This window comes from Meleagris gallopavo, chromosome 1, assembly GCF_905368555.1.
Source record: "Meleagris gallopavo chromosome 1, MGAL_WU_HG_1.1, whole genome shotgun sequence".
In the NCBI taxonomy this organism is placed as follows: Eukaryota; Metazoa; Chordata; class Aves; order Galliformes; family Phasianidae; genus Meleagris; species Meleagris gallopavo.
In genome coordinates this window covers 96,485,377-96,509,175 of record NC_139404.1, presented here as the reverse complement: position 1 = coordinate 96,509,175, position 23,799 = coordinate 96,485,377, and the positions used below count along the sequence as shown (strand labels likewise).

Genomic DNA, 23,799 nt, shown 5'->3' with positions numbered 1-23,799 from the left:
TTGAAAGAACCAATCAAAGAAATGAAGAAATTATTCTCACTCCTGCGCTACACTGTGCTACGCAGTCTGTTCTGCATAAAACATTTATAAAATACTAATTAACAAGCCCTTTACACCTCCCAAGTCTTTGCAAATACAAGTTGCAAACTTCTAAACAGTTATTTTGTTATCCTTTGTATTTTTTCCTTCTCTCTTAACACAGTAGGGATCTAAGTGCAAATGTACCTGCTGTGACTGCAAAAGAGGTGAGGGCTTTTACTGCAGTGTCTGTATCACAGCTTTACAATAGAATATACAGATCCACAAAAGAGTATTCACTGTATGTTGCATTACCAAAGGCAAAAATAACACAGAGACTGGCATTTGTCTTGATAACAACACAACACTTAGCATTATAACACTTTTTTTCTCAATGGACCTCACAGAAATCATCAGGCACAGTAAAAAGCAATGCAGAGAACTGCAGCATGAGAAAAGCAGAAAAGAAATAGGAGCACCTCTGTGGGATTTCTCATAACCTCAGGAAAAGGTACTAAGTTTGAAAGAGCTGCTTAGCCCAAATAATAGAGGTGGAAGAGGGCCACAATCTCATATAAAATCCCTTATTTAAAAGAATTAACTCAAATGGAAAAAACCATAACTGCTATCTACAGTGAGTCATATAGTAATTATTACTAATACAAAAGTACTGTTTTAGTATAATGAAAAGTTAGGCATGCATCTAAATTCTAATTTAGCTATCAAATAGATGGTGTTCTTATAAAGTTGTGCTCCCATTCTCAGTAAAAAATATCTGCAGTTCTGGGTTATTGTTATGTTTTTAACTTTGACATATCAATAGTATTTATATACTATTAAACAATTTAACACTTCCTCTCTTCTTCATTCCTGCATTATGACAATTAAATTCCTCATTATCACATCTATTAAAATGTCTCACCTGCAGAGTTTTTACTTTGGCTGCAATAAGTGCATTAAGAGGTATGACCAAAAGAAGCACTGCTACACCGGCTAGGACTGAGGGGCCAAGTTCTTTCCAGAGGAAGATGACAGCCATGATGATCTGAAAAGGTGCTGACCACAACAGGTTGATGTTTACAATTAGCTCCATGAGTTGCTGAGCATCTGCTGACATCAGGTTAACCATCTCTCCAGTTGTATACCTTCGTCGTGAGAAATTGGCTAAAGTTAAGGCCTGCACCCAGAAAATACAGAGGGTAAAAGTTGCAAAAATCAAGAATTTTGATGGGTTTATTTTCCCAGAAGAAGCTAAAAGCAAAGGATGACGAACAGTAAAACAAAGCTGAACTTAGTGAAACACACTTGTAACACTTAATGGTAAATAAATAGATACCAGCTCAAAGAGAGCTCAGAAGACCTCAGCTTTGGGCTGGTGTGGGAGCCAAGAACAGCAAGCTTCATACCAAGCACAGGTATAATCCCAGTGTGGCAATCTGACATTACATGTCCAGGTATCTGAGGACAGATACACAGACAGAACACACACACACACACATACATCCTCTCTAAGGACCTCATATTTATCCACTGTGCCACCTGCAACTCTTTTACATAAAAAGACAGTGTCACAGCAACTCACTCCACCATCATTTTGCATCATTCCAGAAGCAAAGCACAACCCGATCCGGCATTCACTGACTGACTATATTCAAAGAGTGAACCAAGTTGACTCTCTGCCCTGTAGCTGTGGAAACTTGCCAGAATACATGTTTACCCCAACTGTAGCCTCATACTATTCCCTTGCTCATGATGTGATGCACTGACATACCCTCGTATGTGACATGAAAGAATGAATTTTCCTGTTTTCCTGAGTTGCAGCTAACAAGCAAAACATTGTATACTGGTTCAGAAAAAACCTGGGAAGTCTATACCAAAAGACTTGTTTAAATCTATTTGAGAAAAAGAGGCAATTTAAGAGACAATTTTAAATTTAAATTTAAATTGACAAATAAATGTTATTTATTTCAGATCTGGATTGTATTTATTTCAGGTCTGGATTGTGTCTCGTCTTCCCTGACTCTTGCTTCATCATCAAATATTGCAGTACAAATTCCAATGTGTCATGTTTGTAATAAAGCAAAGGTGCAGCACTGAGAAACCAGCTTCATCTCATATGGTATATATTAGTAGTATAATAAATGCTTTAACGTTATTTTAATTTACATAGTAAAAAAAGTGACTGTATATGTCTATATGTCCTTGCTTTTTCCCTGGACATCCAGCCTAACATGCTTTCCCAGTTCATTCAGTAAATTTGGGAAGGTTAACTCATGATCACAGAATCCTAGAACTGTTTGAGACGCTTAAAAATCACCTACTCCACCCCACTGCCATGGGCACCGACATCTCTCACTAGATAAGATTGCTCAAAGTCCCATCCAACCCAACACTGAACATTTCCACTGATGGGTCGCAACTTCCCTAGACAGCCTGTTCCACTATCTCACCATCCTCACTGTGAGAATCTCCTTCCTTATATCCAGTCTAAATATAACAAAAACAGGAAGAGTTCAGTTTCTACATTATATGCCCATATGCCCAACATCTCTGCACAGGTGGCTGACAAAAATATTTAATTGCATGATTAAATAAAAGTATTTAACTAACACTATTGTGCTATTGCAGCTTGGAAAGCCAATGGTATCCTGGGCTCCAAAAGAAGAGGGGTGGCCAGCAGGGACAGGGAGGTGATTGTCCCTCTCTACTCTGCCCTCATGGGGCCCCATCTGGAGTAATGTGCCCAGGTCTGGGGCCTCCGTACAGAAGAGATGTGGAGCTGTTGGAGAGGGTCTAGAGAAGGGCCACAAAGGTGCTCAGAGGGCTGGAGCACCTCCCTATGAAGACAGGCTGAGGGAACTTGTTCAGTCTGGAAAAGAGAAGATTGTGATGAGACCTCATTGCAGCCTTTCAGTATTTAAAATGGGTTTAAAAAAAGGAGGGCAATCACTTTCTTACAAGCGTAGATAATGATAAAGGGGAATAGTTTTAAGCTCAAGGAGGGAAGGTTTAGGTAAGATGTCAGGGGGAAGTTCTTCACTATGACAATGGTGAGGTGCTGGAACAGGCTTCCAAGAGAGGCTGTGGATGCTCCATCCCTGGAGATGTTCAAGGCCAGATTGGATGGGGCCCTGGGCAACCTGGTCTAGTACCAGATCTGGAGGTTGGTGATCCTGCCTGTGGCTGGGGGTTGAAACTTGATGATCCTTGTGGTGCCTTCCAACCCAAGCCATTCCATTAGAGCCATATAGTAGAAACACTGCTGAAATTCCAAATTCTTAAACAAACAATTGTCAAAATATAAAGTCAATCTGTTAGCCTGACACCAGTTTCTAATATCTTGGGTTCTGATCATACTGGTAAATGCATTATCTTTAAACACTTATTTTAAATTTTTGTTGTGAAAGAAAATCAGAAGACTGTATCACCTTCTTGTATATCAAGCCAACGACAGCAGTCTTGACTTTGACAGCAGTAAGCATGTTGTTACGCTGGTATAATTGATGCAGGAGAGTTTGTGAAAGAACTACAAAAAACAGGGCAATAGCATAGCCATATCCACTCCCATGTGAACTCGTGTGATCTTCACTTACAGTTATCATTGATCTGAAAAGGAAACAAAAATGATTTTAGAATTCTGTGCATACAGTCAACATCTGACAATAGAACGCTCAGTAAAGGAACACACTGGCAACTTGTTTAATTAAGTCAATTTATGGTGGATTTAAGTCCAGGTATGGTGGAAGGTCATGAAGAAAACCACATTAAAAACAGATATCTGTGCTTTCCAATTTGTTACCCTAGAAACAATTCTCAAACACTATTCTACAAATTAATCAGCTACACTGACTTCACAGAGAACACAGTACAAATAAAGAATGGCAAAAAAAAAAAAAAGACATTTTAATTAGATGCTTATAGTTACAAAAGCTTCTAATACCATCCACCAAAGTGAGATAGAGAAAAAAATCTTAAGGAAAATTAATTCTTATTTTGGTGCTAGTAAAAGATTGTCTTAAATAACCAGCAACCACAATACTTTTGCTTAACATCTCAGGTTACAACAAATTACACTGACACAGGATGTAGTATGGAGGTTAACAATATTTCTGTTCGTTACCATTTTTCTTTGAAAAATTCTTAACACCTCTATGCTAAGCAAATACCTAAAGATGACTTCCATCTGCCTCATGTTACCAATAATGTTACAGATGAGTTGCCACACTTTTCCCTGAAATGTTGAAACTGTAGGTATGAACGTATATTTAAATATTTTGTTGAAAAACAGAGATCCAAAAATATTGACAAAAAGTAGAAAAGTTACATATATATATATATTTTAATATCTGGTTTTGTATTTGATTATATTCAGTGCTGTGGAAGCAAGTCTTATACTGCCTTTGTCTCAACTTTTTGACCACGAAATTCCTGATCTCTTTGAGCTTTTCTTCATTAGATAATTTACAGATAATTACTGAAAAACAAACAAACAAACAAACAAACAAACAAAACCCAACAAAGAGCCCACCAATCATTACATCTAAGCTGTTCAGTTTGGCTTTGATATTGGTAAGCATTCAGCTTGACTTCTACTGTTGCTCTCTGAACGTAAGGTGAAATGCATCAAAAACTTACTTCATTATTTGTGGACTCATGAAAGCCAGAATGTCAGCTGCAGCTTTTAAAAATGCAACTTTGAGCAACAAAAACTTAAATGTTTGCCACAGTGGAAAAATCAAAGATGGTTTATAGAAACTTCTTGACTTAAATAGTATTCTTCCAATATAAGAATCCTGAAAGATTACAAGAATATGTATAGAATTAGGAAATTATTTTGCCCCACTAAATCACATTATTAAACAAGTGTACACTTAAAATCATTATTGTACTTATGTTCTGAAGGACATTTCTAGCAATCAGAACAGAAGAACTGCTTTGGGGTAAGAAATGAACTTTGGTTTTACTAAATCTGGCTCAAAAAAAGCTTTAGCTGCTCTTAATTATCACAATAATGAAGGACAGAATATTTTTTACAGACAAGATGGATAACCACATAATACTAATATCAGAATTAAAAATAATCCTTAATGAATTAAAAATAATCCTTAATGAAAAGTGCTTTTTAACGCTTCAGTAGAAAGTGCTTCAATAGATTTCTCAACAGTGGAAGAAAAAACAAATCTAGAAATAAATGAAAAATACTCAATAGATACAGTAAAGCCAGACTGCAAGAGCAGTCCTCTTCTCAGTAATTCAAAAATAAAAGTTACACTCTTATTAGATTTACAGGTTAAGCTCTCTCCTGTGAATATCCTGGCATCATGCAGCAGTTAGTGTATTTTAACATCAAGAACAAAAGAAAAACTCTGACTGAAAATGCCAAGTTCTTATATGAAAATCACACAGGCAAACTCAAGGAAAACAAACAAAATATTTGTAAGACTCAATATTGATGAAATTAAAGGAAACTGAAGCTTGCTTTGTGTGTTCTCCAGGTCAGAGCATCCACTGGTAAATAAGCCAATAATGGATTTCTCTAAACACCAGACATACAGAAGACAAACCAGGAAGTATTAAGACATTTAAAACATATGGTGCTTAATCAACAAAGCAAAAGTGGTGGTAATTTCCACACCACTTGATATGTTAAAATGTTACTGGATTTTTTTTGTAAGAGATACATTTGGGTTTGTATAACTAAGAAAAATCCTATCGCCACATTAGAGATCACAGATCACAATACTGATTGGTCTTTGCAATTTACAGCAAGTAGTCTCTTCAACAAAAAAACAGGAATTTAAAAAATCATCTCTAGCTTCTAGTCTCTTTAAATTTAGAAAAGGATTTTGCTTATTTTCAGAATTCTCACTACCGTCAATCCCGCAGAAGACTTCTGGATTTCTTTTCTCCATTGCTTTTCAAAGTTAGGACCCACACTGTACGGTGAATCACTTTCATTCAGTTCAAACAGGTCATCTCTTTCCAGAGGCTTTTTATAGCCTATAGATATTAGTCTGAAAAAAAAGGAATGAATTTAGACAGCATGAAATACAGCAAACTAAGCAAACCAAAAGAGTAATTCCAAATTTAATTATATCATTTAGGGTATCTAAGTACAATCTATATTCAAAATAATAGGTGTAATCCTGACAACTGAAATCAACCTGACATATGAAGAGCCCAAACACACTGTCACATCTGAACAGCAAACCCTGAGAAAACTTTCTACTTTCAAAGTCTGTCTACGTTTCTGATCCCACATATTCTCACATGAAAATAGAATATTTAATGAATAAACTTGCATAGCATCACTACCCAGTTACTTTTACAACTGGAAATTAAATACCCCTTTTTAATAAATCAATAAATCATCGGACTGCATTATGTCGCAACTTATTTTTAACCAAGGTAACAACCTTAATGAGCTGGGTTTCAGCACAGGTATGATGGAAGTTTCCTTACAGGAGATCCTCATGTGTTATAATTTTGTTTCAGCAAAGTGCTGTTTTTTACTTATTTGTTAAAACAGATGAGAAATTGTTCTTGAAAGTGACAAAATAGGGCTGATGAATACACTGGACCTACAGGAACTCCATTTTGAAGAGTAATAGATGATGTGTATTTTCTGATGAGCAGACATTTCAGGGAACTTAAAGAAAATCAGTGTCCCATTTCTGAGGTGGGAAAAACGCAAAGAGACTTATATTGACAATGTCTTTCATCTCAGAGAAAGCCCTAAACAGCTAAGAAGCATCAAGAGACACATGCTGGGATACGGGCGGGCGCCGTGACAGTGGCAGCACTAATGCCTTTACGCTGCTAGGAACTTCACTCTCTGAGGGCTGAAATGCAGATGCAGAGTCCATCTTCTCAAGAGTGCACTCCCAATGTATGCCTCTCTGCCAGCACTGGGCTTCATGCTAATGTGTGTGCCATCGTGCTTAGCAAAGGATGGAAAATAAGACTCAGAAAGACTTTGGTAACAAAATTCTAGTGGGAGTGGTCTTTACTATCCCCACGTGTCCCCCAGGGCGAGGTACAAGTTTATACTTAACAATTTATTGCTGTTTGGGAAAAATGACCATACCTAACATTTATATTATTAGTTTGACTGCATCCCATTAATTACTTCACAGTGAAGCACATCCTAACTGATCGGAACTGAAATCATATTCCCCTCCATCTCTACTTTCGTTAACCATTGTGCAAGTGGTTAAAAACCACAGAAGCTATCCCCACTTCGACACCTTGTGACATAATGACCAACTATCATTTTAACATGTTGCAGTCAGTATACTACATACTTTTAAATATATAGAATGCAAGAACTGGTGAATGGTGTGAACGGAGTTAAATCCAGCTGGCGTCCAGTAACAGGTGGTTCCTAAGGGGTTGGTACCTAGGCTAGTCCTGTTTAATATCTTTACAAACAATCTGGATTAGGGAATTGAGTGCACCCTCAGTACGTTTGTAGGTGGCACCAAGTTGGGAGGAAGAGTCAATCCACATGGGAGGAGGAAGGCCCTACAGAAATATCTGGACAGGCTGGATAGCTGAGCTGAGGCCAGTGGGATGAAGTTCAACATGACCAAGTGCTGGGTCTTGCACTTCAGCCACAACAACCTCAGTCAAGGCTACAGGCTTGGGGCAGAGTGACTGGAAGTCTACGAGGAGGAAAAGGATTTGGAGGTGCTTGTTGACAGCTGGCTGAATGTGTGTCACCAGTGTGCTGAGGTGGTCAAAGCGGCCAATGGCATTCTGGCTTGCATCAGAAATAATGCAGCCAGCAGGAGCAAGGAGGTGATCATCTCCCTGTACTCCGCTCTGGTGAGGCCGCACCTCGAGTACTATGTTCAGTTTCAGTACTAGTTTCAGTACTATGTTCAGCTCTCCACTACAAAAAAGACATCAAAGCCCAGGAGCACGTCCAAAGAAGGGCAGTGATAAGTGGTCTGGAGCTGAAGTCTTATGGGGAGCAGCTGAACATGGGTTTAGTCTGGAAGAAGCATAAGGGAGACATTACTGCTCGCTACAATGACCTGAAAGGAGGTTGTAGCAAGGTGAGGGTTAGCCTCTTCTTCCAGGTAACCAGTGATGAGAGGTAAAGGTTTCAATTTGCACCAGAGGAGGTTCAGGCTGGGTATTAGGAAAAACGTATTCTCAGAAATAGTGGTCAAGCACAGGAATGGGCTGCCCAGGGAGGTGATGAAGTCACTGTCCCTGGAGGCTTTAAAGCAACATGTAGATATGGTATTTAGAGATATGGTTTAGCAGGCAATATTGGTGGTAGGTTGATAGTTGAACTAGATGATCTTACAGGTATTTTTCCAACCTTAATGATTCTGTGACTGATAAAAAGCATGGTTACTCAGAAAATGATGGCTGAATTCCTAAACTCTGGCCCTGTTGGAGTTACACTCAATGCATTAGACAGTCTGATTCTTTCAGTCTCAGCTTATAAAGTACAGATATCATTTTCAGCTTTTGTTTAAACTAACAATATTGAATAAAGCAAGAAATAGTTCCAATACTCAAAATATTTTTTTCTCAATTACAGTTTTTACTGTAATTGTGTGGGTGTGATTCAAACAATTTAAAAGGAATTAGGAAAATGTTACAAATAGTCACAAGATGTAACACATGAGATTGTTTCAACTACTATCCAAAACACTGACAGGAAGCTGTATGGCTTGATGTAGCTGAACTTTCAGTTCCTATTTTTGAGTGAAAGAATTTCTAAGAAGCAGAGGGACTCTACTGGTTTTTTTGAACAAGAGTTCAAGAGTAATGGCATTTGGCCTAACATGTAAGAGAAAGGAAAACAAGTCTGACATTGGCTACTTCCTAAATGCACTGAAATGAACTACTGAATATATGTTCCTGGAGATCTAGCAAATAAAGCACAAAGAAAACCTTTATTTATTTATTTATTTATTTATTCATATTACCAAATTTTTACAAAATAAAAGTAACAAATCAAAAAGGAAAGCCTAATCTGGCTGTTTAAATCCTGTTGCCTACAAGTAGTTTCTGTTGTGAAAAGAACACTGATTCCAATTATCAAAAAATCATGTTTTAAATAGATACTAAATAACATATAAAACAAGTATTAACTTTATACATTACATATACTATACATACATACAACAGTATTCTATAAAATATTTGAATATGATCCCTAAGAATTGTAAACTTTGATTTTTATACAACAAGAAAACAGCAATCTTGAGTTCAGGCTACAGATCCAGCCTGAATGATGGTGTGGAATGTGTGCACCCTCTTACTGAGAGAGCATCAGTAAAAATCAACAAGCTATTTATTGAATTCTTACCTGCTAAACCAGGAATACGTTAATTTATTGATGCAAGAAACATTTTCTTCAGGGCTGCATTTCTGTTATTAAAAAAGAAGAAAGAAAAGTAATAAAAAAGGGAAAAATTATTAATGTTACTTGAAATATTAAATAAATTTTTTCCTCATTTTATTCTTTAATCCTTGTCAGGAAATATTTAATTGTTTTCAGGAGATATTTAATTGCAAGCTATAATACTTATACTTTTTTTTCCCACACAAGACACGACAAATGACAGATGTATGGACTTACCATGCTGTGAGAGGATGATTAACCACCACCTTAGCTTGATTTTGTACTGTTTATGTACACTGTGGAGTACTACACCAACAGGAAAGCATGTCCAAGATGCACAATTCTGACAACTAAAAGCTTGTGGATTTCCCTCCTCCCTGTTGAAAACCTGGCTATTGGAAGCGATCAGCTCCTAATGCCTGAAGAGCAGCAACCTCCTTTCAGGCCGTAAAGGATGAAGTACTTCTAAGTGCACTGTGCAGATTGCTGCCCAGCTCCTACCTCACTGTAGATGTAGGGAAACACGTATGGGAGGAAAACACCTATGGGTTCTCCTTCACCTCATGAGAAACCCGTATGCATGCCAGGCCGAACTTCAGCAGCCCCACGGTGTGATTCCTGGTGCTAAAGAATTCAGCATCACCTTAAAAAACCAGTCGTTAACAAGAGATGCAGTTATGGTTCTATTCGGTAGGTGGTGTAAAAAAACCACCTATAGATGCCGCTGGTGCTCTGACATACTCTATTTTTTTTTTCCCCAAAAATTTCCTCGCACTTTCAGTGGAAAAAAAAAAAAAAACCAAAAAACAAACAAACAAACAAAAACCCTCAAAACGTGTAAATGGTAACCTAAGAAATAAGCACACAGGAAGACCGCGCTTGCCCCTGCTGTAAAAATTGCGCGTCCCGCCGTCCTCCATTACAGCTCCCCCGCAGCTGACCCACCCGCCCTGCCCAGCCCGCCAGGGCACCTCACAGCGCCTCCTCCTTCCCGCTCACCCCTTGCGGCTTTACCTTGCCGCCGACTGGGCTCAGACGCTCGTAGAAGCCTGCCATGGCTGCCAAGGGCCGAGCGTCGCCCGTGCGTGCTACGCAGCCGAAGGGTGGGAGGGCGGTACGGTCTCCGCCTCCCCTGGGTCTCGCAGCCGTCCTGGTGGCGGCTCGCTCCCCGTCGCAGGAACCGTACCACTACGGCGACGCTCTGCGTGCGATTTCTGCTTCTGTAAAGCAATCTGGTGTATTTTACTTGTGAAGGTTTTCCGTTATTGTGTCAGCTTTTGAAATCAGTGGTCTACTGGTATAATGTCATCACTGTCTTTCAGCAGCTTAATCCTAGTTACTGGTGGGGGAAAGAAAGATGAGGTGGCAGGTGTTGGTGTGGGAGGAAGCAAAAGTGGTTGGACACTTAACAAGTTTCTCAATACATGCAGTATAAATCTAAGGCTTGAACTTCTAGGTTCTAGATAGAAGTTCCTTCTAGAAATAGTTAAATTTGGTTGCTAGTGACATTTTAAGGGTGCCATATCATGGTGTTACAGCAGTAATCTCCTAAGAATCATAGAATCTTAGGATGACTTGAGTTGGAAGGGACCTCAAGGATCATCAAGCTCCAAGACCCCTGCAACATGCAGGGCCCTGTCCAACCTGGCTTTGAACACTTCCAGGGATGGGGCATCCACAACCTCTCTGGGCAGCCTGTTCCAGCACCTCTCCACTGTCTTGGTAAAAAACCAACCTAAATCTTCCTCAATTTGCAACCATTTCTCCCAGTCCTGCCATTATCTATCCCAGTAAAGAGTTAGGTCTGCTTCTGTTTGTAGGCTCCTTTTAGGTACTGAAAGGCTGCAATGAGGTCTCCTCGTAGCCTTCTCTTCTTTAGGCTGAACAAGCCCAGCTTCCTCAGCCTGTCTTCATAGGAGAGGTGCTCCACCCCTCTGATCATCCTGGTAGCCATAAGCTCAGTTATTTTTCATCCATTTGTTATAACTAATAACTGGAGCCTCAGATAAGCAAATTGAGCACTGGAGAGTAAGTTTATCAAAAAAGCCACAGTAAGTATATTGAAAGATCCACAGTGTATGCAGTTCCAGTCAGAGCATATCATAACCATAAAGTACATTAATTTGAGAACTGATACAGTACATAAGCCTTGTAGTTAGTGCAAATGCCTTTTTTTTTTTTTAACCTTGCATTTACTTCTAGAAAAAAGAAAAGTTACAATAACTCTACACAGTGGTCCTAATGGAACATAAGAGCAGAGATGGATCAGTAAAGAGGAAAATTTGTAGGTAATGTCATGGTTTCATGATTTTTCATTATCGGTATTCCACATCATAACATCATGCAATGCACTGGGGGTTTGACTGCTGATGCTCAAGTTCCGGGTGCCTGTCCAGCGGAGAAGAGCAGCTACGTTTCCCCAGGGGGCTTTGCGGTCAGCGAGGAGATATAACTCCCGGCAAGGTCACCTGATGCTCTCTTCTTTGCCTGCGCTGCTTCGCTTGCGCTTCTCTGCCTGCGCTTCTCTGCCTGTGCTTCTCATCTCAGCGTTGTGGTAAGGCCGATCCACCATCAATTTCACATTCTCTCTCCTTATAAAATTCTGTTGATACCATATTTAGTAAATTACTTTGTTTTACCTCAGATTGTTGCCACTGTTTTCAATTATTTCGGGGTCCCTTATTTTCTTTTTTTTTTTCCGGGGGCGCGGATCCGCGGATCCCTCCGCCCTTCTAGTCACGGAACCGGGCCGAACCAGCCCGTAAACCGTTGACAGGTATTGATACTGCAGCGATGAGCAGATCTCTAATACGGCGCCTAGAATTTCTAGTCCGCTCAGTTCTTCAGCAGCTCCAGAGAATTCTTAAAGCAGTCACAATAGTAAATTCCACAAGTCATGGAAGTGATACATATGCTTTACGAGTGGCTCAAAGTATACATTTTCACAGTGTCTAAATTAGCAAAATAACAGACTTTTGTAATTCTTGGTAAGCAGAAGCATAATTACTGACGTTCTCCTTCCATAGGAAAACCATATCTTTTTAAATATTTCCTATACCTTAAAATATTTTCTTCTTTTACTTGGTTGAGTTTAAATAAAGTATCAGTATAATTTATGCACAAAGTATTTCAAAATTAATATGAGTCTTGTACATTCCTTTTGTAATAAAGTGCAACAATGAGTGAATTTCTCTCAAATAAAAATAGAAAATATAACTAAAAATAATCCAGTCTTACAGTATTAATGTCTTTTTTTCTTGGCTTTGCACTTATTGTATTTTTGGTCACGATCTCTTTGTCTCATTCTGTCATCTTCAGTACTAGTGTCGCTGTCACAACTTTGCTGTTCTCTCTTTCTTTTAGATGTGCTTTCATCCACCTGGTATACTTTTCCATCACTTGAATGTGGCACGACCAACTCAAAAGAACTCTGCCCAGACTTAAAATTTGCAGCTTCATTCTGATAGGGAGGAATGGATAAGCTTGAAGGCAGTGGTAGAGTCATCTGGTAGTAAGGAAATTGCTGACCCACCGGACTGTGTACTATGTACTGCTGTTCTAAAAAATGGTTCATCTAGAGAAATACAAACTTGAGTTGTTAATACCATTAAGAGAAACTTTTGAAGAGTTTTATTTCACATGCATTACAGCTTTTACCCTGAAAATACCAATAGAAAAGTTGTGTAAAATAGCAAGACTTAAAAGTAAAGCTTATTTTATTAGATCACCTACTAGAGTAGGAAAAGGTAGACAGTCTTTCATGGAACACATATATAATCTGATTTAAGTTTAAACTGCTTGCTAAGAATTTGTGAATGGTAATCAAACATAGCATTTCTCTCATTTCTTTTATGTATTTTTATAAACATTTCTAACTACAGTGCCTATTGTTAATATAAAGACATGCACAGCTGCATTTTTTTTTCAGTTGCGTTTAACTAATTTTGAAGTTACTTGGAACAAGTTCCAACAAAGCTACAGGGAATCAAAGCACTTAGAACACTGCAGTAAGAGTCCAGCTTCTTCCTGCATTTCCTCAAGTTCCACAAGTCTCTCTCATATATGAGGGCTGCTCCGAAAGTAATGCTTCCTAATTTATTATGTTGGCCCACAACATCAGAGGTGGATGTTGGTGGTATGGCAGTAGAGAACCTTCCAATCAATATTCTGTTACACTTTGTTGCCTTGTGACAGATGGAGCAGAGGGGCAGTCTGACAAAATGGCATCCGGCACAGCAGTGTGTGTAAAGCAAAGATGTGTCATTGAATTCCTCTATGCAGAAAAAAACAGCACCCACTGACATCCATTGATGCTTGCTGAGCGTTCACAGAGATCAAACAGTGGATGTGAGCACAGTGAGGAGATGGGTGGTGTTTCATCAGTGGTGACAGTGGGTCACCTCCACCAGTACAAATTTTTACAAGTGCAACACAGAGGCTCTAGTTCATCGCTGGCAAAAATGTACAGTTAATATTGATGACCATGTTTTGTAGCTGAGAATTTGCTCTATCAAATAGTGCTGTTGTGATCTTAGTATTTGTTATAGTTTCCATGGAAATAATAGGAGGTTTTACTTATGGAGCGACGGGCGTAAAATGGACTGTCCAAATACAGGAATACAGTTACAAAAGTAATGGGGAAAGAGCAGCTTTCTACGGACTGGCAGTAACCAGAAAAGGCATGGGAAGCACTGAGTTATGTCCTTGTGTTCAAAAAAAAGCCTCTGAAGTAATATATCTGGATAACCAACATAAAGGTGATCTAAACGTGTGAAGGCATATGCGTGAATAGCTTCCTGCTGAAACTGAAACAAGCAATCTCTGCTCCTGCTGCAGGACTGTCTTTTCTAGCAAGCAGAAAATGGGATGGAGTTAGTGCTGCGTGCAGGTGTGCTAACTTCTAAGAATTTGGTCTCAGCATTTGCATACTGCATTGGTACTGTAAAACGGGTTTGACAGCACAGTGAGGGACATGGTACCCTCAAAAAGTATCCAAACACAGTGGAAGGCATAGGAAGATTTGTGCAAACATCAGATCTGAGCCTGGGAAGAGAGGAGGCAGGTCACCACTAGATATGTGTGTTTTCCTGCCTAGATTGCAGCTATAGGAGCAATCTACTCAAACTTCACTCATTCTACTGCTACAATGAGCTGGACTATGCCCCACTCGGACTGGGTGGCAGCAGGACTGTCCGCAGTCAGTATCTCATGTTAAATGCTTGGATTCCTCTATCCTACCCATACACACTCATTAGACTCAGAAGTTCCCAAACACGTTTGATGACTACGGTTTTATCCATAAGATGACTTGCCATATGCAGTATCTCAAAGAGATTAGGACAAGAAAATACACCAGTCTCATAGAAGGCAATATGGGGCCTCATCATTTTACTGCAATGAGTGTAAATAATCAATGTGAGAACTGCAGAGACATGAAACGTTTCTGGCTGGAAAATCAAATCGCTGTTGCCATAACTTGTTTCTCATATTGGCAGTGGTGGTTTGTTGGGTTATGTTAGATTTTAGGACAGAACTAAATTTCAAATTTCTGCTAGGCATATTTGAAGTGAGTAGAACTAAGAGGCTCCATTACTGAAACAGCTGTATATGAAGAAGTTATTGCTTACATGGCTGTAATTTTACTATGTTAGCTTATCTCACAAAGGGGATTTGATTTGAAACACAGTAGAGTTTCTACTGTCAAATGACTTTTTTAGCCTCCCTAACTTACACGTTTAATACATTCCTGCAGAAAGAAAATAGTCCAGTTTGACAAACACCTGAAGTGATAAATAGACTGAACAGTGAAATTTAGCAGTCTAAGCCAAGTTTTGAGTCATCAAATAAGCACTTGTTTGCAATAATACCTTCAACTTCATTACTAAGTTCACATATTTTTAACTTTTATCACAAACTCACCATCTTCTGAAAGACAGAGTGTTCCTGAGGTAAAAAATTGTTCATTGGAAAAGGAGTAACAGGAAATGGAGGATTTCCATAAGGCTCTTGATACCTAGGAAAAACAGGAAAACATACAAACACTAGGCTTCTAACAAATACTACCTTGTAGTGTGCTGATACTAGGCTCTTGGGCTATAATGAGTGTATTCAAGAGAATAATACAGATATTAACTACTGGACTTCCACAAAAATAAATAAATAAATAAATCAAGGAAAACACTTCCAAAGACTCAACAAGTAATCCTACAGAGAGTTCTGGCATACTTGCAAAAAAAAATAGAGTTTGAGATGCTGAAACATTGAAACTGGGATGTTCCGAGTTCTGTTGTAACAGTGTGTACAGGTTCTACCTGTACACTCACGTGTGCATCACATTTGTTTGTATACACACAGCAAGTAACTCAATGGAGTAGAAAATGATTATCTCAATTGCCAGATTTTCTTTTCCTCTAAGAACTGCAAACATTCCTAGTACAAACACGATATTTATAATATTTTTTCACCTTCCTGTATCTTGCAAAAATAAATAGGATTTGGAATTTAACTAACTGAACCTCTAGCAAGCTAAACAACCAAACATTAATTAAAATCTACTGCAAGTCATTATTACAGATGCAATTAAAATGTGCAACTGCCATGTTAATGAAGAGCCTAAAGATTGCTTTACTGTATCTACCACATCATTTTTAATATTTTTTAATTATAATCATACAATTCATTGACAGGAAGTCTTTGTTACCTATATGAAGGTGAATATAAGTCAACATAGTTCTCAAAACCATGTGTTGGGCTGTTTAGTTCTGAAGAGTGTGAACTCCCTGTAAATAAGACAAGACTGTAATGACTATTCAGTTTTGACTGTTTGATTAACAAGTTAAAACACAGAAAGTATTCTGTCACCTGTACTGTACTAGTATATCAAGGCTGGCATATTACGGAAAGGTGTCATTTTATGGCAGACAATCTATACCATCAATGAACTGCTTCAAAATGTTTCTTTATGATTTATACTCAGCCACTTAGAGAAATATAAATCAGGACTGTTCAATAATCATGAACAGAATCGTTTCCACTGCTTCTGATTTCAGGAACCGCAGTCATTTTTACTTAAACAGTTGCCCTGTACAGACTTCTAGGTAAGGAGTGACAAAGTACAGATGAGGAACAAGTCAATGTTTGGACTGCAAATACTGCCTAATCATTAGCATTCCGGAAGGTTTATTTTCATAAACATAAAATGAAGAATAAGACTTTGATTTGACTGCATTTTCCTAACTACACTCTCTTCCAATTAAAATAAAACTGATAGCTTCATGGCTTTTGTACAGAAGCTTTCAAACAGCCTGCTAGTTGCTGCTATAAACTGAGTTAAGACTGCAAGTGAAAGTCACACCTTTTCAAAAGACTGAAGGATTAAAAACTAGTAATTTTTGAAAAACATACTTCAAAAAAAGACTTTAGAAAAAGACTTAAGTAATCACTGTGACTGCTAAACCTACCAAACCGATACCGTACTTTAATTGGTCTTCCATACAAACGGATTCCATTCAGCAAAGCTATTGCATAAGGCACTGATTCTTTGTGCTTAAAGCAGACAAATCCAAAAGACTTAGGTTTTCCTTCCTTGTCTTTACAAATCGTCACTTTGGTTAATGGTCCAGCCTGAAAGAAATCTGCGTTATCTTCTCACAGAACATACATTAAAAAAAAAAAATTAAAAAATCACAATCATTTCATGATTATATACACTGCCATAGTCTGAAACGGTGTTTCTCAAGTATAAGATTCTTTATTTCATTTTAAAAATCTCTCAAATTCTGAGCATTTATAAAACAAAAAGCAGCCCTAGAAATATTAAAACTGGAACCAACCATCAGTCCATGGGTGACGATTGGTTCTACTTTAATAATCTGATTATTTTTATTATTTTTAAAAGATATTTATGACAGATGCAAGAAGGAGTATTAGGCTCCTTTGTCTCCATAACAAAGGTCAATTGATGCATGTACAGTTTCTAGTACAACCATTACATAAGTTTTTGCACAGCTAACACAACTATACAAATTGATTATATCAGCTGTGTAAAACCAAAGTAATCCATTAGTCTGATTCTGAGAATTTAAGGAATATAGAAGTGGGAAGCATCAAAACTGTTGGAAAACAAGCTTAAACAGAGAATAGTTCTTCTGGAATAACAACAAAATCTTATTTTCTATACTACCTAGTCCTATCACAAATGCATGACAAGGAATCAAGAGAATCTGTCATCATCTAACCAGAGATAGTGTACTGTTACTGACCAAGAAAAACAAACAAAAACACAACATAAAACAGGGAACAGAACCACTCCCTCTTCCCCCTGAAGAATGCTCTGTTTGGACTCGATGAGCCTCATGTGTCCCTTCCAGCTCAGGATATACCATGACATATATTCATTGAAAAGAAGTTCCATCTCTGCCTACATGCACCATTACAATCCTTGCCCAATACTTCTAGAAGAACCAAATTAAAGCAGTGATATTACATAAATACTGGCTCCATTTTCAAATCAATTGTTATTTTAATAGCAAATACCAACATCCTTCAGATACAGTAACAAAATTTCTGAATATCTAAATTACCATCATAGATGGAGAATTCATTGTCCTGAATCAAAAAGTACCACTCAGCATTGGTAACAGTAGTAGTAGTGTTCTATGTGAACTCAAAAGTAAATTACAGCTTTAGGCAAACACACATTAACTAAATAGTGATGATTTGGAGCCATCTTCCTTGACTCTAGCCACTGTGATGTTAGATTGAGGATATGAAGAAATGTGATCTGTGATAACATTTGATTGCTGTATGCTTTTGCCATCTGAGTATAAACAACTCCTCACTTAAATATAATGCCCTTGCTGAAACATGAAAAACATTTCCTCCTCTCACTTCAACGTTGGTGAAAGCAAGAGAGCCATACAGACAAAGGATCATAAATAATGTATCATTTTTATTATTGGTGCAGGAGGATCAGGCTATATAGCAATGGATACTACCTAGGTTGACTTGCGCAGAGAATCTTCAATACGTTGATTTCATCTTTCCAAGTATCTTCAAATTTGATGTGTTAGTTTTTTTTGCTTTGTTTGTTTTTTTAAGAGGGGATTTCAGTGACATTCTGAACACACTTGGTTTTACTTGAGTTGGTTCTAAGGCATTTTTCTGTTGTTCTGCACTACACTGCAGTTTTTCCTCAAAATGGCATATATCCATTCTTCGCATTATTTGCCTAATGAGGAGGTCTGGATCTTCAAGAACTAGAAGTAACAGCTCTAGAAGTAACAGGCTCAAACACTTTGAAGATGTCTTAAATATGTAGTCTTCCTGTTCATAAACAAAAAATATTAATAGTTTAGAAGTACTAATAATAGATATTTTACCCTAATTTTATGAGGGGAACACTACAGCTCAGAAGTACGTTTTAAGGGCTGAACTACATCAAGAATATAATCTGTGTACTTTCCAAGAAAGGACAATACTTCAAGGAGAAGGATGTGCTATTGTAGCAAAAGCAGAGAAACTTGAGTGAGACCATGAAGACAAGAAAAAAGTTAAGTAGGTGTTACTGGCATGATCTAAAGACCCAGATAAAAATTAACATTTCGGTGAGTGAAGCAGATTACACAGAAGATTTGTGTAAAGCTGCATTCTGAGGAATCTGTTTATTTTCATTGCTTTTGTGCCAGGATTTGTATGATAAATTACTTGTCTCCTGGTAAGATGAGCATTTTTAACCTAGCTTTTACAGCTAGACGACAGAATACTGCTTACTGTTGGAAACAGGGATACTGCACAGAAAATCATAGAATCATAGAATGGCCAGGGTTGAAAAGGACCACAGTGATCACTGAATTTCAAACCCCTACTGCATGCACAGTCACCAAGCACTAGACCAGGCTGCCCAGAGCCACATCCAGCCTGGCCTTGAATGCCTCCAGGGATGGGGCATCCACAACTATCTCTTACATAATTTTAGGGAAAAGTTACGAACTTAAAGTTACTAAGAAACTGAAGAAGCTAAAAGGCTACAGGGCTGGAATATACCAAGAAAAAAGGTTTTCCAAGGCAAATGGAGTAGTGTGCTGACCTCGTCTACTTAAGATGATGAGTATCACATTAATCAATGGAATAAAAATGGTGAGTAAAAATAGTTCTGATTAGTAAATGAAATAGCAATGGAGCAGATTAGTCTGATGCCTTCCTTTTTTTTTGCTCTTTATTTTGCAAACACACCAGAAGGCAGCAAAGTTCTTTCTGCAACTGGGAATAATCAGTGTTAGCAGAAGCAAGTGTATCACCACACTGCTGGCAGAACTGCCCAGTGTAAGCTAGATACAGACTGACTGTTTCAGGCCAGCAGAAGTTCCTCCTCATCATCCACTGCTGTTAATCCATTCTGCAGTTTGACACAGTGCTCCTTTCCACACACACCTGCTTTTCCTTACCATTTTCAGATTAATAAGCCTGTCTTAGCCAAATATTTTGTTAATAGCAAACCAAAACTGAAGTCACGTCATTGTCTTAAAATAGGCCACCCCTAAGGCAAGTCTTTCAGGTTTGGGGAGAGAACGGAGAGAACAGTTTGGATCCCACCAGCAGAATATCATCTCAAGCATTAGAAGACATTTTGTTATAAAGATTATAGCAGTGAAAGTCCCACATCCCACCTGAAAAACATTGCTATCGCCCGTCCTGCTCTATTAACACTTGCAACCTTCTCACAGATGGGTGACAGAGGGGCAGCTCAACCCATCAGTGCACTGAGCCCTCAAAGTCACAGAAGCTGCCACAAACATCACGAGCACAAGAAGCCATAGAATTGCATTTGGTTTGGGTTGGAATGGACCTTAAAGCCGGCCCAGCCCCAAACACTGCCACGGGCAGGGCTACCCCCACCAGCTCAGCTGCCCAGGGCCCCATCCAACCTGGCCTTGAGCGTCTCCAGGGATGGGGCACCACAGCTTCTCTGGGCAGCTGTGCCAGCGCCTCACTGTCCTCTGGGTGAAGAATTTCCCCCCAACAGCTAACCTAACTCTTGGTTTTCAGGGGTTGCAGGGCACGCCGGACCACGGCACGGCCGCAGGCAGCAGTGTCGATGCCAGCCGGCGCAGAGCTGCCCAGCACTGCGCTGCGCTGCGTTGCCCTGCCGTGCCCTACCGTGCCCACTCCCTAGCCCGAGACTGCTGCCCTGCGGCACTTCCAGGCCACTGCCCCGCCCCGTCCCGCCCAACGGCCCGCCCGCCACCTGCAGGAAGAGTTCGTAGAGGATCTCCTCCCGCACGCGGCTCTCCAGGTTCCCCACGAACAGCGTCCGATCCGCCTCCCCAGCCCGCCCCGGCCCCGACATGACACTGCTGCCGCCGCCGCCGCTGGGCGTCGCCTAGGGCGGAATGAGGGAACGGGCCCCGCTGCCGTAAAGGGCTGCACGACAGCTCGTCGCTAGGCAACGGGATCAGCGCCCTGCAGAAATAGAGCTAAAATGCTCCTCCTGACCTCTTGTGGGGTCGGTGGGTACTGCAGATGCTGCGCCAGGACTGATGGGCAAATGCTCCGAAACCCTTTAAAACCCTTAAGTATCTAGTCATCAGTACGATAAAGCGCTCTGATAGTTACTAAGAAAACATGACTGCTACCTTTGATGTTATGCTTGCGTTCTAACCCACTGTCACCTAGAATCATAAAATCATCTGCGTTGGAAGGGACCTTTTAAGGTAACCTAGTCCAACTCCCCTGCAATGAACAGGGACACCCACAGCCAGATCGGGTTGCTCAGAGCACTTCCAGCCTGACCTTGGACATCTCCACAGATGGGATACCACCACCTCTCAGAGCAACCTGCTCCAGTGTTTTACCACCCGCATTGTAAAAAACTTCTTCCTTACATCCAGTCTAAATATTCCTTGTTTCAGTTTGAAACCATTTCCCCATGTCTTATCTTATGTCTTATCTTGGCGGGAGCCAAAGAGATTGTCCCATTCTTTCTTACAGTCCCCCTCTAGATACAGAAACGCCTCTCTCAGATCTTCCCAGAGCCTTCTCTTTTCCAGACTAAACAGCCTCAGTTCTTTCAGCTCGTCCTCACAGGAGAGATGTTCCATCCCTCGGAACCGTCCTTTTTGTGGTCCTCCTCTGGACACCCTCCAACAGATCCATGTCTCTCCTGTTCTCAGGTCTCAGGACTTCACATCTGCCCACAGTACTCCAGGTGGGGCTCCACAAGTGCAGAGCAGAGGGGCAGGATCACCTTCTTCAACCTTTTGGCCGTGCTTCCTTTGATGCAGACCACAAAGCAGTTGACTGGTCTGTGAGGGCACACTGCTGGCTCATGTCCAGCTTTCCATCTACCAGTACCCCCAGGTCCTTACCTGATTACTACAGTTACTACAATCAGCTTTCAAGCATGTACACACATATAGCAATATGGTATTCAGTACAAATTTTTAAAGTTTTTTTTTTTAATTTTTTATTTATTCCTTTTTTTTTTTTTTTTTCAAAGGAGTACATTTCCAGAGGTCATCTTGATGACAGCAGCATAAGAAATCTTTTCAATGAGTTTATTCTTTTCTCAAGCTTTGACTGTTTGCTTTGCCTCAATACCATTAATTTCTCACAAAGGTTCTCTTACTGACCAGTCAGGTCTCAGCTAATAACTAGTAACAAACCACATGTTTTCCTTCTATCTGTTTAGAAAGGGATTATCCATTTACAGGCATTATAAGCCTTAGTAGAACCAGTAGTGAGATTTAAATTTCTTCCAGACAGTCTATTTATTTTTCCCTTTGTAATCTTTAGAGGGCTTTTCAAAAAGAAGATTGATTTCATCTTGCCTGGCAGGAAATAGTACTCAAAAACTCGTCGGTAGAGGAGGGTCAGTATTTGTTCCAGAGAAGTGCCTTGGTTTACAAGAGAAGTCAGAATTCTTGTAAGAATATTTTTCAAGATTAGGACATTTTTGAGTAGAAGGGGAAATACGCATATCTGCAAATCAGGATGTTGCAATTTGTATGAGAATTTGATCTTAATTTTGAAAGCCATGCCAGGATTCCGTAGTATTTTTGGCTGTTATTTTATCTGCATCTTGGAGGGAAGGAACTGAAGTCTAAGCGCTATTTTCTTATCTGTAAATCTAACAGTCCTGCACTGCAATAAAATTTTTTTAGGTATGTTTTAACTTGAATACTTGGCAAGTCTTTCATGTTTTTGTAATAGCTGATGCACTGTGGGTTCTCCCAGATGCACCACTGTTCATTCAGGAGGGACTACCTTTACATTTCTGAGCTCTTGGGACATAAGCAGAGTACTTATGAGACAGTGAGGTGATCCTCAAGTGGTTTGCACAAGCCTCTTCAGAAGCAGATAACTATGAAATCTAATGCAAGAAGAATGTAACCCAAGAAAAGTATCGCACAGAATATGCAGTGAAGAGGCATGAGTAACACCTGAACTTCAAGGCTCTCACATCTGCTTGTGAACTTGTTATCTGAAGCTCACTGTTCTTTTGGGGGATTTATGATAGTGGGATGCCAGTGGAAGCCACTCTGTAAACAGTAGTTCAGATTTATGAATTTCCAAGTGGTGTGTCACTGTTAGTGAACAAAATTCCCCTTTCATGTGACAGTGGTCTATCCCACAAGTACTAGTTCAACAAGCTGATTAATATTACAACATTTTCTGAGCATTCATTTGGTGCTGAAAACGTTTGCAAATCTTGATTCCTGAGGACTTTAAAAATTTAATTTCTTTTTCATGAGTTGCTAAATTAATGTGGGCGATATATTATAGATTCTGTCAACATAGGCAAAGTACTTAACATGCATGTTAATTGGGCATATTGATTTTTACCTTAGAAGGATCTTGATTTTTTTTTTTACTCCGTTCATATGTAAAAGAGCAAAGTATAGATATAAGAGCAATGGCATTAGGTATATGTAAAGGTGCATATATAAGATTTTCTTCTAAGATCAGTGACAGGTTGTTACATAAATACAGCAAATCATAGAATCACAGAACAGCTTAAGTTGAAGGAGACCTTAAAGATCATCGAGTTCCAACCCCCGTGCCGTGAACAGGGTTGTCAACCAATAGATCAGGCTTGCCCATCATTCCGTCCAGCCTGGCCTTGAATGCCTCCAGAGATGGGACATCCATAGCCCCCCTGGGCAGCCTGTGCCAGTGCTTCACCACTCTCTGAGTGAATAATTTTTTCCCAACATCTAACCAAAATTTCCCCTTTTTATTTTAAAGCCTTTCTTCCCTGTCCTATCCCTATCAGGCTATGCAAAAATAGTTCTCTCCCTGCTTATAAGTTCTATTTTAATACTGGAAGGTGGCAATGAGGAGCCTTCTTTTGGCCAATTTAAAAAAGCCCATTTCCTTCAACCTTTGTTCATAGGAGAGGTACTCCAGCCTTTTGA

General features: G+C 39.4%; 2 protein-coding genes across 6 annotated transcripts in view; both read right to left on the bottom strand.

The window, feature by feature from the left end:
* The window catches only part of LOC100546330 (multidrug resistance-associated protein 1-like), a 34,070-nt gene extending 23,043 nt beyond the window's left edge, over positions 1-11,027 (bottom strand). Inside the window, exons 1-6 of one of the 5 annotated variants that reach the window (XM_085241167.1) lie at positions 10,400-11,027; positions 9,350-9,411; positions 5,891-6,032; positions 4,654-4,811; positions 3,447-3,624; positions 941-1,195 (exon numbers count right to left, since the gene is read on the bottom strand). In XM_085241167.1, the coding sequence (XP_085097293.1) occupies positions 941-1,195; positions 3,447-3,624; positions 4,654-4,811; positions 5,891-6,032; positions 9,350-9,411; positions 10,400-10,441 (837 nt within the window). In that variant the 5' untranslated portion in view covers positions 10,442-11,027. Of the gene's footprint in view, positions 1-940; positions 1,196-3,446; positions 3,625-4,653; positions 4,812-5,890; positions 6,033-9,349; positions 9,412-10,399 lie in introns of those variants that run through there. The other 4 variants (XM_085241163.1, XM_085241153.1, XM_010722236.4 and 1 more) reach the window with 4 other exon arrangements.
* Positions 11,028-11,418: 391 nt separating this feature from the next.
* On the bottom strand, positions 11,419-20,794 carry RBM11 (RNA binding motif protein 11). The gene is made up of 5 exons (XM_010722227.4): positions 20,631-20,794; positions 16,846-17,008; positions 16,086-16,164; positions 15,305-15,398; positions 11,419-12,959 (listed from the first exon to the last, which is right to left on the bottom strand). The coding sequence occupies exons 1-5, from the start codon at positions 20,730-20,732 to the stop codon at positions 12,627-12,629; spliced, it is 771 nt and encodes a 256-aa protein (XP_010720529.1). The 5' UTR covers positions 20,733-20,794; the 3' UTR covers positions 11,419-12,626.
* Positions 20,795-23,799: the final 3,005 nt, after the last annotated feature.